The sequence below is a fragment of the Protomyctophum parallelum genome (assembly GCF_964188405.1).
Source record: "Protomyctophum parallelum genome assembly, chromosome: 4".
Taxonomy (NCBI): Eukaryota; Metazoa; Chordata; class Actinopteri; order Myctophiformes; family Myctophidae; genus Protomyctophum; species Protomyctophum parallelum.
In genome coordinates, this window is record NC_139700.1 from 9028195 (window position 1) to 9047835 (window position 19641).

General features: G+C 41.3%; 1 protein-coding gene across 1 annotated transcript in view; it reads left to right on the plus strand.

The window, feature by feature from the left end:
• The first annotated feature begins 3358 nt into the window (after positions 1-3358).
• The window catches only part of cmip (c-Maf inducing protein), a 60747-nt gene continuing 44464 nt past the window's right edge, over positions 3359-19641 (plus strand). Inside the window, exon 1 of the mRNA XM_083763315.1 lies at positions 3359-4344. Within this exon, the coding sequence (XP_083619441.1) occupies positions 3973-4344 (372 nt within the window). The 5' untranslated portion in view covers positions 3359-3972. The remainder of the gene's footprint in view (positions 4345-19641) is intronic.

Here is a 19641-nt window from a genome sequence, read left to right on the forward strand (position 1 = left end):
AACAGTTTTATTTTGTATTGGTTCTCGACTGTTATTCTTACCTGTTGCCAAGTTTCAGTCCTACTGCTGTTGCTGCTATGACATCTGAATTCCCCCCAGGGATCAACAAAGGTTTATCTTATCTTTGATGCCATTTGAAACACGGGTTGTGTTGGGTTGATTGGAGTGTTGCAACTCGTCTCTAAGACGGAATTGGCTTTGGCCAGAATGTTGCATTGTTGTGGTCTGAGAACTTGGCTGATGGCTGGGGGACTAAGAGTAGGGAAAAGAGCTTTCTGGGAACTGTCTCTTCCCAGCGGGAGCGCTGAAAGCTCAGTGGTGAGGCTGTGTTTAAGCAGCCCAATGTTGTTTACAAGGAAATGTTCAACCCTAGAGATATGATGTGAACCCAGTCAGACAGAGTCGTGATTCACAATCAGTCCCACACCTATTGTATGTTGATGTCACTCTTGCTCACCGACACCCCCTGCCTGACTGTTAAGATTGTGCTTCTTACCCTTAAGCCCACTTTACCTGTGTTTTCCATAGATATGACGAAACAGACTTAGGCCTGAATCACACCTTTACAACAGATTGATGTATGCTTGTTGTATGAGATGCATAGCTGATGCAAGCTCGCAATGCATTTTCAATGGCAGTCACATGGTTTGACACAACATTTGTGTTGTATGAGGGGGAGGGGGACAGTCGAAACACAGCCGAAAGCCGTACAACACAAATGTTGTGTCAAACCATGTGACTTCCATTGGAAATGCATTGGGGCAAGATGTATCACACCCTTTGTATACATCTAGCATGCATCAATGTTGTATGCTAGATCGAAAGGTGTGAGTCGGGCCTTACTGTAACTGATCCAACATGAGCAACTGAGCACAAAGGGGAAATTAAATTAGGTTAGTATTTTATTTTACATGCATGCTTTTTTATTATGGTCATTCAATGTAGACATCAATATATAATTGTCCTGGAACACTTAAAGTGCCACTTCACCCCATTTGCAACCAGATCTTATTTTAATGATGTTTGGGAGACAATAATCACTTTCCTGGCGTTTTTATGTGGGTGATAAGTGTTTTTAGATATTTTAGTGTTTCAAAGTGTCTGTGATGTCACAGACACTGGTCTCACTTACTTCCTCGACTGCATGTTGTCTCATTAAGACAGCCCTTCCCCTCTCCACAAGGTGGGGTGAGTGCACAAAAGCATTATGGTCTTTGTAGTAATCCAGTCAAACCCTAGTCAAACACATAGACTGCATTATTTTTCTGGCCATATAAGTGCAAATTTCAAATGGTGCTACTGTTATCTACTAGAAATATACTATTAACATTGAGTGAAGTTGCAGTTTCTTCCAGCTGTGAAATGTCCCTTTAACACAAGTTTCAGTATGCACGGCATTCCTGTAAACACTGAGGGAAGCTTGTGGAGTACATGTTGAGAACATCACTCTATTTCACTCATTAAACTTTCCTTTGAACAAAACGGCTTTGAGGTTTGTGATATTGGCTGGATTCAGACAGAATCTCCTGCGTACGGTGCACCATTAAACAATTTCCCATAACCTCGTCAACCTGGCTGAAAGCAACTCGCGTAGGCCATGCAGGCTGTTCTTGAAATATTTTCTTTTAAATGTCACATTCTCACCGTGCACAATGTAAAACAGATTACTGTCTGTTTAGAGCATTAGTTTTGACTTGAAGTGTATAGCCTTGGAGTTTTGAGCGGTGCCATAACCGCTCCAACTAACAGCTATGTACATCCGTCCGTCCGTCCCTATATATGTACAGTATGTACTGTATGTGCATTTGAGTACGGTCAGCTGTAGTAGCAGTTGGTGACCGGGGGTGGCCCTGTGGGGCGGCATGGCTATGTGAACCTGATTGGGACGCACACATGCGCGCGCACACACACACACACACACACACACACACACACACACACACACACACACACACACACACACACACACTAACACTAACTCACACACACACTAACTATAACAAAAGTGTAGTTGACCCGCTCAGTTCAGACGTGTCATTAACGTGTCATTAACACGGTCACACACTCTCATGACTCAGTCTATTCTCATGATGAAGGTCAAGGTTCTTTATTGTCACTTCATATACACAGAGGAGCAACATAAAGCATTGTTCTCTGCAGTGGCCTACACAGCATACAGACTAGCATAGTAGCATGCATGTATTGTAAACACAGACAAGACATCCTCAAAAATCACTTGCAATAAAATGTGCCATATTATCATACTGTGAATCCATCCATCATCCATCTTCAACCGCTTATCCGTAGTCGGGTCGCGGGGGCAACAGCTCCATCAGAGTGCTCCAGACTTCCCTCTCCGGAGCAACATTAGTGACTTCCTCCTGGGGGATTCCGAAACGTTCCAAGGCCAGTGAGTCGATGTGTTTCCTCCAACTGCGCCTTGGATGCATGAAATGTCTGGTGCAGTTCAGTCTGACAAATATATTAAAATTCGAATATATAAAACAGAAAGGTTATAACATTAATATTAATATATATTTTATTATTTTATATTAAAATGTACAATGCTAGTCAAAGTGGGACAAAGCAATTGTGTTGTAAAGGGCTATTAGGATTATTTTGTTCTATCATCTAACAAAAATTCACAGTAAGGGTGCTGATTAGTCTTTTAGACTTTGACCTGTACAGGCCAGTTAGCCTTTGACAGATGTGATATATAAAACTGAAATGTTAAAACTGTGTTTGTGGAAAAAAGGAAATGCAATAAATGAATTGTTGTAGAAAAACCCTGAAATGTTAAAACTGTCACAACAGATTATATGTTGTGAATACTTGGCCTGCTGTGCTGATGCTTGGACAACCAACGTTGACCTTTAATAATACAATGTCGTATTGTTTTATGCCAAATTGCCAAAGTGGTCATTGAAGAAGGGGTCAGTTTGTGAGCCATGCCAATCCTCAGTTTTCGTTTCAGTCTCTTGAGATATTTCCTTTCCTACGCACGATCTGGCTATAGACTGGCTTCTCTCTTTTGGATTCAGTTCTTAATACGGACCATCACGGATTAAAATAATTAAACAAGCGTTTCCTAGATAATTCGATCATTTTGACATCGTGTGCCCTCCTCCCTCCGGGCTATTTAAAAAAGAACTGTCCGCCCTCCCTCCCTCCCTCCCCGGCCAGTCGCTCGGCAGACTGAGTCAAGGCAAAAGACGCACAGCGCATCCGCTTGTTGCCTCCCATTGACGTCACTCGACCAATCGAAACGGCCCTGCCGTGAAGAAGTACTTACTGACTGCTTCGCTCTTTACACGAAGAAAAGATACTAAAGACAGTCAGACAGGCAGAAAGGGGGGGAACCGTGCCAATGAACCGTTTCATTACCGACGAATACACGCAGAAGAGACGCCACAGTGCGCCGCCATTGGATGTTGGCGTTTGATATCGAAGCCGACTCGTTTTGTGGCTCTACTGTGGATTGTGATATATATATTTTTTGGGGGGGGGACTAGAAAGAAGGAGCTGGCGGAATGGATAAGGCCACAGTCCCAACATACTGAAACAGCTCGTCGGGGGAGAGAGAGAGAGAGAGGAGACATTCACGGGGCTTTTGTGTGTGTGCGGAGGAAAGAAATGTGGATTATTAATATTATTTTGCGCTTTGTCCGTGATTATTTATAGTTGACGTTCCCGAGACGTTAATGTCATCTAAAGACACGGCTTTAATGGCGTTTCTTCGGCGTGTCCTTTTCGCTCGCAACAGAACACCACCTACAATAATTAAGGTCGTGTATGTTTAAGCGTTAGCTCTGTGGGTCGCCCCCCCCCCCCCTGCCAGCAGCTCAATCTACCCAATTCGTTTATTTTGTATACATGTAGGGCCTCCGAATCTTTTAAGGGGAAGAAGACAATCTATTTATTACTATCAGTGGCGTGTTCAACCCTGGTGCACGTTTTGGTTGGGTTAAAGCTATGGATTTCAACAGCAGCAGCGGTGGGGGAAACAACGAGCTGCACAACAACCAGTTCTATCAGTCGGAGCCGGAGAATAAACCTTTGCTAGGGGGGGAGATGTCTGCGCCGATGATGACGGTGCCCGAGGGGAACAACAATAACAGCAAGCTGCAGGGACAGGGAGCCGGCGGGCCGCCGTGCAACAAGAGGACCCTGCTCCAGCACTGCAGCAGCGGCATGCGATACAAGCTGCTACAGGAGGGGGACATCCAGGTGTGCGTGGTCAAACACCCGCGGACCTTTCTCAGCAAGATCCTCACCTCCAAGTTCCTGAGGAGATGGGAGCCGCACCACCTCGCCTTGACGGATAGCAGCCTGGCGTCTGCGACGGTAAAAAAAAAAACACACCCAAAAAAAGCTATTAAGCTCCATCCATCCCTAGCTGTGTCTGTGTGTCCCATACAAAATGTTGCATTTTCACACCAAAGTGTACTAGCCCTTTGTTTGTTGTCTCTGAGGACTGGACACGTACACGCGCTGAGATATTGCGTATATTAGCCAGTTGACGCAGTTACACACACACACAGAGGGAAATGTGTCATGATTGCTTTCATATTCCATTTTGCTCGGCTGATATAATAACAACATTGTTTATACTGTGACTGTCTGTGGCCTACTGCCCTATCCCATCCCCCTCCCTCCCCATCCGCGACAATGCCTGCCTGCCTGCCAACACCTACACAGCACATGTTTTAAACGGGGTCACATATATACTGTAAATTAACACTCCTTCACACAGGTCGAGTCTTCTTCTTGGAAAGCACTGTCTCGTCAAGCAGTCTAACGACATTGCTATTAGGCTAGTCTGCTGTCTTACTGAATAGTATACAGTCGAGGGAATATTATGCACTTGAGCCTTGGTATTGTTGATATGTCACTTGGCAGTATTTCACTATTCCCCTACAGGTTTATCAACCCAGCATGCCTATCATTCATAATAGTTATGTTGAAAATAGTTAGTTGAATCAACTAGTGGTGTATAATGAACAAAGAGACCTTGTGATTAGTTGTTACTAGTACCTGCAGGCAAGGCAGGTCTACTACTACTAGGCTATTATTATGGTATAATCCAGTTTGAATAACAATGGATTTGACTTCAGGTGAATCGTGTCTCGACAATATAAGCCGTTATTTCCCCTTGTGTTTTTTATCAACACTGTTGACATTTCCCTCTAAGCCGTGATCTCCATTGTTTTATCAACACACCTTTTTCTTTTTTCTTTGAATGGTTGTAGACCTCACACCCATTCTCAAGAGTCCACCATGTTGCTTACTGCTCATTTATACAAGTATATATCAGGGTTTACTGCAGTGCAATGTCTGGAAGACATCATTCTGAAACAGTAAATACATCGTAGCCTGTGGAGAGAGTAGCGTTATTCATGTTCTGAAAGTAAGTGGCTCCCAGCAGGAATACCCAGACAGAATCTAAAACTATGAAACTGTTTTTGGGAACATATCGTTCATTCAATCCTGATGCATCATGTCACTTCCATACCCAAGGGGGGCTGTGCACAAAATGGCTTGTTTCCACCTCCTCCACTGCATTACAGTAGTAGGCCTACGTTGCTATTGTCAATTTGTCAGCACACCATCATGCTCATTTTCAATAATGTGTACTGTACAAGCTGCTGTGTAAACATATCTGCAACACCTGGGATTCATACCCAGGTTTTCCACGTGGAAAGCCAACATCTTAACCACTAGACTAAAGGGATATCCCTATAATCCGGGGGAGATGTTAGACTTTTAGGTCATCAGGCTGAGGATGGGAACTTGGGAGCCACACTTACAGGTTGGGTTGAAAAATACTACAAAGGCTGAAATTATACAAATATTATCTATTTAGCAGTGTGGCTCATAGGCCTTGCCTCCTGGAGCACCCACGGTTTCTTTGTATACAGTATGTGCTGTAATTAGTCTGCTGTTAGTTAAACTAATTACATGTCATGCCACTACTAGTTGAACAATGTCTGAAACGGAACCACACTTTTGTCCATGAAAGCCTGAAATGCCTGGTGAATAATAGAAACAATTGAGGAGGAGGAGGGAGGGGGCTGTGAAATGTCAAGTCATAAAAAGCAACCGACCCTGAAGAAAACCACTACTAAAGGTCCAGTATATCTTCCCGAAGAGTGGCCTTCACTGGCCATGCTAACAGAGAGGCACAGGAGCTAACCATGCTAGCGCCCGGACAAAAACCTTGATGTCACACATGTCATTCTCTCAAAATAATACATGACATGACTGAAAAGAGAGATTTAACACACTGGATGTGTCCCATGCCACCATGGGATCTCCAGGACATTGAGTCACACGGATGACTCCCAAATATTGAAAACTGTTGCGCTATGCTGCTATTTTCTGCAAAAGTTGTCCCTAGAATAGGCAGTAGTATCGGGGTTTAAATACGAGTAACGCAATTGTGTCAAGACAAGTCGACGATCAAAAACAATGTTTTGAGCTCGGGGGGCAAGCCGGGGGCACAATGTTGGCTCATCACATCAGAGGACAACAAACCAGTCACACGTTTTCAGTCACACGCAAGACACACGCAAGACTGTAAATTCCAAATTATACTCGCCTCAAGTCATCCACATAGCCGTGAGGATACACTAGCGCTTTATAGTGTAAGTTACCTCACTAGCTTGTTGTGTCCCAACACTGTCCACGTAGTTAGCTGGGTGCTTCTGCCAGATTTTGTGACTGTGTGCCTGTGACGTGTGTACTTTGTCTGTACAAGTACACTGATTGTGCTTGAATTGTAGCGCCCAATGTGCTTCAATAAGAATTCTTGTGAAAGAGATTCATGTTATGCAGCCAGGAATGGGGGGGAAATGGTCTAGTACTGTAAATGCAATGGGTATTTTATTTAGGACGAGTCAACATTTTCAGAGATGTTTGTAAGGTCCTGCTGTTTTGACTGAAACACACAGCTGAGTAGAGCAGCAAGCTGCATTTTGTGTGTGGTTATGTGACGTCAAGTAAAAGTCTGACTCAAACTGCAACGATGCATTATTTGGCCTTGTGACAACTAGGGTACAAAACTACAAACATCACAGGGACACAATTTGTTTAGCCTAAAAGCATCTGTATGCATCTTTTGTCACCAACCTGCAACAGGGTTCAGTACTGCATTTATAGTATATTTATAATAATATGTAATTAGGAAGATTGTATTTGTGTTGTATCTGTAGATTAATCACAAACACACAACTCTAGTGAAATTGATTAATAAATTGTGTAGAATAAGACACCATATACACTCACTGATGTTATTGTAAATAAGACTTTTGGCTATACTAATCCTTGGTTTGTCGTATCCACTTCTTTAGACAAAAATAAATGTCACACAATTGATCACACTAACTGAATTAGTTCAGTGTCTGTCTTTTCTTCCCGACAAACCTTTGGCTTTATAGTTTGTTTCGACACTTGATTTATTATCTGTTTCATAGTGTTTGTTTAGGTTAGTTAAAATGGTGTATGTTCTGTTTCGTGGCATTTCATTGATTCATTCAGACAATAGAGTCACAGGGAAATGAGGACAAAGTCCTCTCTGAGATGTACATGCAACGCAGACAGGACCACAGCTGGGAATGGAACCAGTGGCATCACAGTTATATACTAGTATGTCTGCTTTCTGTCTGGCAGAGCCACCAAGGCTTCCCTGGTCGAAAGATTTACACAGTGAATGGCTTAACCCATTTAGACCTGAGTTAAAAAAAACATTCACTTTGAAAGAATATATATTCAAAGATTTGCGCCACATTTTTATGACTTTTCAAAAATAGCAGACCTACAAGCTCGTAGAGTGGCGCGCTATGAGCTTGTAGATCTGCTATTTTTCAATAGCTAAATTATAACATATTATGTTTTAAACACCAAAAGGGGTTCCCTTAAAAAATATTAACTATTGAGTAAAATCACTACTAACATTTTAACTTCACTACAATGTTTGTCTGTTTGTTAAATTGCCCATCAGTATGTTGGTATTAAACTTCAAACCTTTTTATGAATGTGTGTGTGTACTAAAACGTAGGCAGTAGGAACCATATGAGTTGCCACATGTATACACTTGGGGCCTCTTGTGTACTAGACTAAAATGTTCTTGTTCTCCTTCTATCACAAAGCGCAACTCATTGCCTACCCTATATTTATGGTAGGAAACTGACTCACTCTCTGTCTGTGTTGGGACAGTACCCTCAGTACAAGTCTCAGCGGACTAAATAAGAGTTCGCTTCACATGACACAGCTTACAACTCTGTTTCTAATTGATGTATAGATGGGTCATGCGGGCGGCTATTATTTTTTTGTCTTTGTCTAGTGTGTTGTCGTACACACACTAGTTTACATACTACCATTCTCTGACCAAGCGGTGCACTGCCTGTAGGCAGCTAAGCTTCACAACTATTTAAAAATAACTTGTGTTGTCCAAACATGTTTAAATATTTTGGACTTTGCAGCATGTCATCATTGTCTGTGATGAGTGTACCGGAATGAGGAGGATGGCTATGTTCCTCTTTGTCATGGTAGTGTTGGAGGCTGGAGCTCGCCTGAAAGAGAAAATGAGACTTTCGGGAAACACTTATTAGTGGGACGTTTCAATAATAGATCATATTTAGCCCTTATAACATGCTTGATGCGTGAGAAGCAACTCTACTGTTCTACTATACTAGGATGAATTGTGAGGTTTTCTTTTCATAAGTAATTGAGCGCTAAATCCATCCATCTTATCTACAACCGCTTATCCGTAGTTGGGTCGCGGGGGTAACGGCTTCACCAGAGAGCTCCAGACTTCTCTCTCCAGAGCAACATTAGTAAGTTCCTCCTGGAGGAACACGAGGCGTTCCAAGGGCCAGGCCAGTGAGTCGATGTGATTCCTCCAGCTGCGCCTTGGTCTCCTCCCAGTGGGACGTGCCTCGAGGACCTCCCTAGGTAGACTCCCGAGAGGCATCCTAACCATATGCCCGAAACCACCCAAGCTGCAAAGAAGTAGCAACTCTCTCATGTGACTGAACTTCTCACCCTATCTCTAAGGGTTGATGCCAGCCCCGGCGAAGAAAACTCATTTTGTCCGCTTGTATTTGCAACCTAAATGAGTGCTATTAAAATGCCCTGCGCATTATGCCTATGTCACCTTCTCAGGTTTGCAGTGCATTGTTTTTGTTCAGCAAAGTTAGTATCGCTATCACAGATGGATCATGTTTTTTTTAATCAAAATGTGGTGGATGAAATTAGTCTGCTCTATATTCCTTCGTATTGCGTGAAGGTTTAACCCATTCAGGGCGGGAGCCGGGAACACCCTTTTGGTGTTAGCAGCATTATGTTATGCTTTAACTACGAGCTTGTAGGTCTGCTATTTCTGAAAAATCGAAGAACAAATAGTGGTGGGAACTTACCTAATGAATCTTTATAAATGCTTAAACCAAAAAAATGAATGTGTTGTTGTTGGGATAGTGTGATGATGTCATGCAAAACATTCAGATAGTTGTGAAAAAAGTTGAGATGCATTATTTACAATTGATGATAAATAGTAAATTGTCAATGTAGCGACCAGACCAAGTATTACAGTGATGCCATGGATCAATATGGTTAAGCATGCCATACACCTTCTCACAATACCCAATGTAAAGATATGCATAGTTAGGATAAACAAGAGCCCATAGGGATTGTAAATGTCATCAGTAAACAGGGATGGCTCCGGGGTGGCTAGGGGGGACTTAAGCCCCCTCTGGTTCGTATCGGTATTCGTATTGGTGTCTAGCCTAGTAGCCTCTAAAATGATTTGTCTTTGGAGAGAATCACTGTTGCATCGTCAAAAAGTATCAATTTTGGAAAGTTCATAGAGAGAGACTTCTTACAAGTCAAATACTCAAATTAGATTCAGATTCCTTTTTGGTGAAAGCAATGAGAGAGGGATTCGATACAAAACCGAGACTTACGCCTGAAACAAAGAAAAGAATTAGGAGGCAAATGCATCACATGATCAAGAGCAATTGCAGGATCATTAGGAACAGAGCCAGATTATTATAACTGTGTGTTTGTCCAGATTGATGGTAATACAATGGAAATACATTTGAAACTTTGAAATCTTGTTTATAATGATGATGACCAAACCTGCATGCATACACACATGATGTCACTGGTAGGCATTTTTCTGAACTGTCCACGCAGCCCTCCTCTGAGACAGAGTGTACAGAGAGACATTGTGAAGTCTTATAATGCGAGTTAAGCCAAATTCCAATACCCACACAAATGTGTTGCCATCTTGTGGACTTCACACAACTTACATGGAGGTCTTTAACCCATTCTGAACGGGAACCCATTTTGGTGTTGGCATCATGTTATGCTTTACCTATTGAAAAATAGCAGATCTACAAGCTCGTATCGCGCCACTCGGTGGCGCGATAGCTTGTAGGTCTGCTATTTTTTGAAAAATCGAAGAACGACTGACATTTTTTAAAATCTGATCTCAGGTCAGAATGGGTCAATCAGACCAATGTGTGTCCAATGGAAACCTCGTATGAATCTGATCTCAGGTCAGAATGGGTTAAATACGTGGCCACGGTGGCCTGAATACCACTAGGTTGAACTTGATGACATTATGTCATTGTCTACACGATTGTCACATATTTCAGCAGGTCACCAATTTCACCGTAACACCACCATGCTGAAGCGAGATTTTGGGTATTGGACTTTGGCTTATGTACTGTTGATTGAAGTGTCCTTGAGCAAGACTCTGAAGCCCTCATTTCTCCCGATGTACAGGTTGGTGCCTTGCATGGTTTCTACCGCCATCGGTGTATGAATGGGTGAATGTAAATGCATGTAAATGCACAATCTATGTAAAGCACAGCATTGGATGAAAGCGCTATATAAATGCGCCATTTTACCATTTATAATCATTAATGAGGATTAATTATATGAAGAAAGTGATTAAGTACTCATTTTAAGAAGTGGTACCTGTACCAGTATTGGATTTCTTTTTAATGATTACAAGCGAGCCCTTCTGTCACTCCCTCTGTATCAAAAGATGAACTGTGGCTCAGTTTTCAAATGCTTCTGTTCTGTTGATATACTGACTATTGCATGCTTTGCATAGAGGTAGAGATTACAGCTGTATGGTCTAACAGGGGCAGAACTGGCTTAGCAGGGTGAAGTCAAATGGAACTAATAGAAAGGTAGTTGACTGTAGCTAATGGTACCCTGTATAGGTCACTGGTTCCAAAACACTGGGTCGGGATTTGGGACCCATTTGTGGGTACTTTTTGTTCCTACATTTTGTTTTGAATTATTATTTCAAAACATTTTTTTAAAGAACATTCCCCCAAAAAGGCTAAACTAAATGTAATTTTCATTCATGAAATAAAAACAAAATTCAACCTTTTTTTTTCTCTTTTTTTCACCCCAGTAATTTCATGGAGAAATAAACGAAAAAAAACTAAGAAATTACATAAGTTAGAAAACAATTGTTTGAGTAGTGCGACGCGTTGTGAGCTTGTAGATCTGCTGTTTTCGTGTTTGTGCGAGTGTGTGCGCACATTGCTATACCTGTCTTAGAATTTGAGAACTACACATTTCCATTGACCATTCTCCTGGTCCTCACAAGACAAATGGTTGTTTAATGGTTAAAAATATATTTTTAGAGTTAGGCTTACAATTACGTTAAGCTGGGGTTTCGGTTACAATTAGCCATTTAGAGGTCAGGTTTAGGGGTTGTGGTTGGAATCATGCCTGATTGATATTTAGTTGCACACTGGTGTTGTGCTCTGAAAATAGCCAATCTACAAGCTCACAACTCGCAGCGCTGCGACATGTAGTGTGAGCTTATAGATCGTAAATCTATTTTTGGCTTTTTAGAAGAACTAAGGCGCGATTCATACTCCTATTTTAGAGACGAATAAAAGTGGGTTTGGCTCTGTTAAGCCTACAATGTGACATCATTTGAGGTTCGGGGGGGGCGGGTACCGTCCTAAAGTCGGCTCTTCGGTGCTACTGAAAATTTCTGACGAGACTAAATCATTTCGGCACTACAGCGCCGAAACAGCGGTAAAATAGGAGTATGAATCGGCCCTTAGAAGTATGAGGAAGATGGTTTCACCAGTTCAGTATAACTCATCAGTCTGAGGTTTTATTCGTTCGGGGGAATATCGTATGTTTCCATTACTGTTTAATATGGTAGTACTAGTTCTATGGACAAAGCAGAGGGATATTGTGGAAAGATAGCACCTATCCTTAATGCCCGCTACAACCTGTATGAATGTTCGTTAGTTTCATTTATTGTTCACATGTGGAAATTTGTCTTCGGTCTCAACAGTAAAACGGTTACAACAACAGCAACAACACTTAACACAATTATTTTCTCATGGCAAAAAAGTGCAGGACAACAGTGGCAAATACATTGGAAAAACAACAAATCTAGCGAGACATGGTATCATTTGGTATCATGCCTTAATGGCATTTGGTATGAAGGAATTTTAAAAAGATGTTACGGTTTAGCTTTTGTTACTTTGTACCGTCTAGCGTCTACCAGAGGGAAGCGGTTCGAACTCCCTGAGTGGATGAGAGGAGGTCGTTTGTTATCTTGCCAGCTTTTTTTATGAAGTACCTCCTTGTAGATACAGCCTAATTGTCTCTTCCCAAGGATTTTTGAGGCTAGGTTTACTATTCACTGCAGCTTGCTTCTTCCTTTTACGTTTAGATTTAGAGACAATTTCTAAGTTGTCAGAATTTCTCAGTCTTTGTCTCTTTGAGATCTTTCACCATGATGCAATATACAAATATGCAGATGCAATATACAGATGTGCAATATAATGTTTTTATTCCAGTACATTTTAATATTATGTTTTATAATATATTTATTGCCTATTGTTGAGCAGCTGTGTATGAATTCCTCTGCGATCAATACAGTATATATATATATATTAGTTTTTACTTTTATCTGCATCTGTCTGGTCAGACAGATGCAGATTTGACTCGGGAAATTACGCAATACAATGCACAGGGTGGGGTTTTCTTGTCTTATTTGTACGCAAATGATTACAGCTCTTTTAGTTCAAATTATTAACTTTTTGCGTTCTCTTTGTTCCTCTTCATTGTGCAAGTTAACCAACATCAGTGATGTTGCTAGGTTTTCCTTTATAATGAGGATTCATGGGTGGTCTTTTATATACCCATAAAAACCGTGCAACAGAGAAGGAGTGCGGGTCCGGTTCCAAATGTTTCCAAATAACAAACATCACGGTGGATCGCTGGTCTGCGGTCCATGGTGTTTATTCCAATTACACAACACTGCAATATCAACATTGCTTTACCAATATTTATGACACCAGAATGTTTCCCATCATGGGGATCAAAAAAGGTCTTCCTATCCTATCTTTCTGTCGGTGAAGGGTGCTCTTATCATCATGACGTAACTTGTCGTTTTGCTCATCCACATGATATGACCTACATTTTCCATTCATTTTCAATGGGATTTAACCCATTTTGAGCGGGACCCCTTTTGGTGTTAGCATTATGTTATGCTTTAGCTATTGAAAAATAGCAGATCTACAAGCTCATAGCGCACCACTGAGTGGTGCGCTATGAGCTTGTAGGTCTGCTATTTTTGATGTAGATGTAGAAGACATTTTTAGAATCTGATCTCAGGTCAAAATGGGTTAATGTTTGTTGGGACAAAAACACCTACACTATAGCCCCTCAAAAACCGCACCTGTGTGAACTGAGAGGTGCAGGCTGTGTGTGTGTACTATACTCTCTATACCCTTTAGGTCAGTGTTGTAGCTGTCTGTACTGAAACAGACATGCATACATAGGGACAGACACACACAGCAGTGCATTGGAGCGATGGGCACCGCTAAAAAAAACAACAGCAACAACCCTGTTAGACAATCAGACAATCTTGACAATTTTTATAGTGCAATGTTTCAAGTTTACACAATCAACACAAACACACCCTAATCAAATCATATTATGGCGTGCATGTTCAATCAATTATTCCATCAAAGCAAATGGCATAAACAACAGTTTGCCTTTCTTCTACAAAAATAAAGTACAGTCAAGTCAGGCAGTGTCGGTAGGCCAATCACAGGCAGACGGGGCGTTACCATGCCGGAATTCACGCCTTGTAGGTCTGCTATTTTTGAAATTCTTGAAAATGTGCCTGGAACAACATTTTTTCTGATTGGGGCGGAGGCCAATTACATATAGGTTTTGGTCTTTGGACACAACAAAAAAAACAGGACAGACATACAATGCTCATAAATACAGTACCCACTACCGAAGAAGCTCAAAGGGAGAAGAGGAACGCGACCAATAAGGACTAATAAATAAAAACTAAGCAACGGAAATTGCTGGTAGACTAAAAAGCAAGCAGACATTTGCTATACGTCAAAGCAGGAACAATGTATGGGAAGTGTGCCCATGGCAATCCTTTTAAAGCTCACTAGGGGAATCACAGCAGCCAGTTTGAGTCTGTAGGTCATTCCAAGACCAGGGTCCGAAATAAGCAATGCTTTTTTTTCCCAGCCTCAGATTTTGTTGGGGGCACGACATAGCGTAACCAAGCATTTGATCTGAGGTTGAGAGAGTTTTGGACAAGTTCAAATTTAGAACCAATGTAACGTGGGAGGTTACCAAGAATGGCTTTATAAATGAGAATATACCAATGTAGCAACCTGCGAGACGTTAAGGAATACCAACGCCTTTTTTATTTTGTTATTGAGGTACAGACAAGGGTTGACAGGAAATGGGGAGAGAAATGGGTGGGGGGGGGGGGGGGGGGGGGTGACATGCAGTAAAGGCCGTCTGGATCGGAAGTCGAAAGCTTGCATGGAGCCACGGCCCAGGCATATAAATGTTAATATTAAATAAGATTTGATGTACTTCACTTTGTGTGGAATCTGTGGATATACTGCTTCATTGCCCTGTGTGTCTGAGATCTCTCTGGTGAAGATGTATAAGTGCTGTGAGTGAGTGACTCATCTTTCTTTCCTTAAGCAGACCTGCCTGCCAGTTCTGTAGTTGGAACATAACCTACCGCTACATCACATTTGTTCTGTAGTTCTGTAGTTGGAACATAACCTACCGCTACATCACATTTGTTCTGTAGTTGGAACATAACCTACCGCTACATCACATTTGTTCTGTAGTTCTGTAGTTGGAACATAACCTGCCGCTACATCACATTTGTTCTGTAGTTCTGTAGTTGGAACATAACCTACCGCTACATCACATTTGTTCTGTAGTTCTGTAGTTGGAACATAACCTACCGCTACATCACATTTGTTCTGTAGTTCTGTAGTTGGAACATAACCTGCCGCTACATCACATTTGTTCTGTAGTTCTGTAGTTGGAACATAACCTACCGCTACATCACATTTGTTCTGTAGTTCTGTAGTTGGAACATAACCTACCGCTACATCACATTTGTTCTGTAGTTCTGTAGTTGGAACATAACCTACCGGTACATCACATTTGTTCTGTAGTTCTGTAGTTGGAACATAACCTACCGCTACATCACATTTGTTCTGTAGTTCTGTAGTTGGAACATAACCTACCGCTACATCACATTTGTTCTGTAGTTGGAACATAACCTGCCGCTACATCACATTTGTTCTGTAGTTCTGTAGTTGGAACATAACCTACCGCTACATCACATTTGTTCTGTAGTTCTGTAGTTGGAACATAACCTACCGCTACATCACATTTGTTCTGTAGTTCTGTAGTTGGAACATAACCTACCGCTACATCACATTTGTTCTGTAGTTCTGTAGTTGGAACATAACCTACCGCTACATCACATTTGTTCTGTAGTTCTGTAGTTGGAACATAACCTGCCGCTACATCACATTTGTTCTGTAGTTCTGTAGTTGGAACATAACCTGCCGGTACATCACATTTGCGTAAGAGGGAGATAATGTAAGCACTTCTAGGCTACTCAGTCCTCCTTCACAATAGACCTTTAATGGAAGCTGTAGACACCTTTTTTTCAACAGTACTTTGTTCTGTCTGAAGAGCTCATTTTATGCAGGAAAGAGGGTTGAGTGTCTAAGTAATTATTGTGTGGAAATGTGTATGTATGGTACGGAGCAATTCAGCTGGTCATGGTGACCCAGCAGACAACTTCACGTATACAGTATATATCGGTGTACATTTAATTGTGACTTGTGAATGTGCAGTTGTCATTATGTGTGACATTGATTTGTGTAGACTCCTTAGTCTCCTTGTATTATATAGATGGTGATACTTTCAATATTCTGTATTAATTTAATTTGGACCCAAGGAACTCTCTTGCATATTAATGTGATCGGTTACATTAGTTTAGTTATAAGAGGTGACCTCTTGTGTCTAAACTAATGATGGCCTCAGGTTTTTGACAGCTGAAAGCTGATGACCTCTTAGAGGTCACCGTATCACCTAAAACTGGAGTTAGCTAGGTCTTAACATGTATAGCTTTTGTAAAAAAGAAAAATCATACTATTTGTAAATATGCTAACAAATTGCATCACTTTTGACCTGAGATCAGATTCTAAAAAATGTCTTCTACATCCTGACAGCTTTCTGAAAAAGCTATGTTTCTATGTCAGTCGTTCTTTGATTTTTCAAAAATCGCAGACCTACAAGCTCGTAGCGCGCCACTCGGTGGCGCGCTATGAGCTTGTAGATCTGCTATTTTTCAATAGCTAAAGCATAACATAATAAAAAGGGGTTCCTGCCCAAAATGGGTTAAAAGTCAACCATTGCCACGACCTTTATATTTGTGCCATTTTTACCGGCAGCGCGCACCCCTCAATGACTCGACTCTGCAATGTGGGTATCATAGACAATTCCCAGTTATAAATACCGCCTAAACATATAATCACATCACATCAGACATAATGTCACAATGTCAGTTATAGACATAGCTTTCCTTTTTTTTATGAAGTACTTTTCAGGGAATTACCCCGATGCGAGTCTTTGTTTGCATTTACACATTGTCACTTCAGATTAGTTCAGATCGATTGATAGATACATGTTTATTTGATTGATTGATTGATTGATCACAATCACATTATCCGTCACTAGCCCCTTTACTGAGACGACAGACAGACAGACTGACCTGACCAAAGATTAGATCCTGGGTGTCACCTTTGGGTGGAAGCTTGTGTAGCAGTTGATCTCTGCCATCTAAAATCATCAAAAGTAAAAAATAAAGGTTGTGTTTTCTTAAAGGTATATTCAGTGACTTAATTCAAATATCACACTTATTTTTTTTGTTTTGTTGTGATAATCCTCCCTACTATAGAGTGTGCTGACCATATAGGGAGTTCCTCCCTGTCCCCAGTTAACCCCTGGGGTAAAAAATAAAAACCCCGTAGGTTTCGTTTTTGGCTAAGTGGGTCCCTTTTATTTTTTTGTTTGTTAATTACATTTTGTTTCGAATTATTATTAATTCAAAACATAATATAATAAACATAACATAATAAATGTTTAAAAAAAAAACGAATCTAAGAAAAACCTAAAATTCCATAAATAAACAAATGTTTAAGAAGCTCAGTAGATCTGCTATTTTCACTAGTTGTGGCCCCAGGGAGACGTCTAATTTAAAAGTCTGGGATCCACTGACTTGCACCACTCTAGAGCTTCTGAAGACATTTTGACTAGACAATAGACAGACACAGTGGTTTAACAGTGGCAAATTCCTCTTTAGGTCTAAGAACATGCTCCCGACAACATGTCCATTATCCACTAGACCTTTGACCCTCTCAAGTAAATAGTAGCAATTAGCGGAATATTTAGCTTTAAAGTCAAAACTGCTGTGGGCGACGACTTTCTTTGCCACTCTCTTAGCTGGGCGTTTACTTTAGATGAAATGGAAGTCCTCTGCTCCCCCATCATCACTGGATTAAAGATGTACTCCACTTGATTAAATTAGAAAGAATTAGAAGCACCTCGATGGGCTCGGTATCTAAGTTTAGGGAAACCTGGGGTCCCTTCCTCACACAATTTCAGGTGACCAAGCCATGTTTTGTTTTGTTAAAAAAAATGGAACAAACAATGCTCTCAAGCTGATCGAGTACTGGAATTAGCCCGGAATGTACTGGCAGCAGAAAGATGAACTATGAAGATGTTGCAAATATAGGGCATACATCTGATAATGTAATGTAATGTGTGCCTAATGTGTGAACTGATGTGATCTAGTTATGGTGGCTCTCATTACCACCCACAGAGATAAACAGGAAAACCCTTAAACTCTCTCACATGGTGGTAAATTGTATTGTTTTTTTTAATAACTAGCATTCACACACTGTGAACCGTCCTTATGTCTCTTTCTCACCCTATTTATTTATCTTCACACACACACACACACACACACACACACACACACACACACACACACACACACACACACACACACACACACACACATACACACACACACACACACACACACACACACACACACACACACACACACACATACACGTGGATCAGAAAGCTTCTGGGCAGGCTTCCAGGATAAGGCTACAGTGACAGTGTGTATGTTCATATATTCAAATAGTGGATCCTCCCAGTTTTGTTTGAACAATGCAGCCATTAAGCCGATTTCAGTTGTAGTCTCTGGAATGAGGGCGTTCCACTTTGACTCATTATACTGTATGCTTGGAATATACGTATACGGTATGGGCATTGAGCTCATTCCCCTCTCCTCATACATTATGTATTCCCATAGGAATGTTGACTAACGTCAAGCAACACAGAAACAAGAGAATCTTGAATATATTACAAATAATAATAAATACATTTTGTAACTTCACTTGTCTAGTAGAAGAATATTTGGAGGGCCTGTTAAGGAGGGGGTGGTGTGTGAGGGGGGGCTGTGACATCAGCTGAGGTGAAATGCCCTACTGTCTGTCTGGTGTCATGTGGCCTGAACGGAAGTAAATTATCTCCCCCACAATTCATCAATTGAGAGCAATGTTAGCGCACATTAGATCCAGTTTTTTTTTTATCTCCCTAAAGGCTGGAGATTGTTTTCATGTCTGTCTGTCTGTCTGTCTGTCTGTCTGTCTGTCTGTCTGTCTGTCTGTCTGTCTGTCTGTCTGTCTGTCTGTCTGTCTGTCTGAGCAAAGTCATCTCCAGCACTGCAGGGTCTGATTGTTGAGACACTTCGCACGCACCCACTACCAGTAGGCCAAGGAATATTTTTACAAATCGGTGCGATAACATCAGGCCACTTCACATGTCCTATTATGACTCTTCAATCCATGGCCCTGTAGGCCAGCTGGGTGTAGCTAATCAATTCTGTGGCTTTGTAGAACCTCACTGCCTGTAATGTTGGCCGCTATATATATATATATATATTGCTGTGCACGTCAAAAGAAATCACTGTGAAGTTACCTTGAACATCTGCTCGGAGACTGTTCTCATGGAGCATTTATCTGTTTCTCTGAGATCCTGGGGGAGAACATGACCCGTGTTGAGTGGGTGTCCGCAGTCCGTGCAATCCATGTGTGTTTTTATATTGTTGGGTGGTGAAAATGGACAAGTTCCATGCTGTTATTTAACCCATTCTGAACGGGAACCCCTTTTGGTGTTTCAACTAAGCATTATGTTATACTTTAGCTATATTTTAGAAAAATC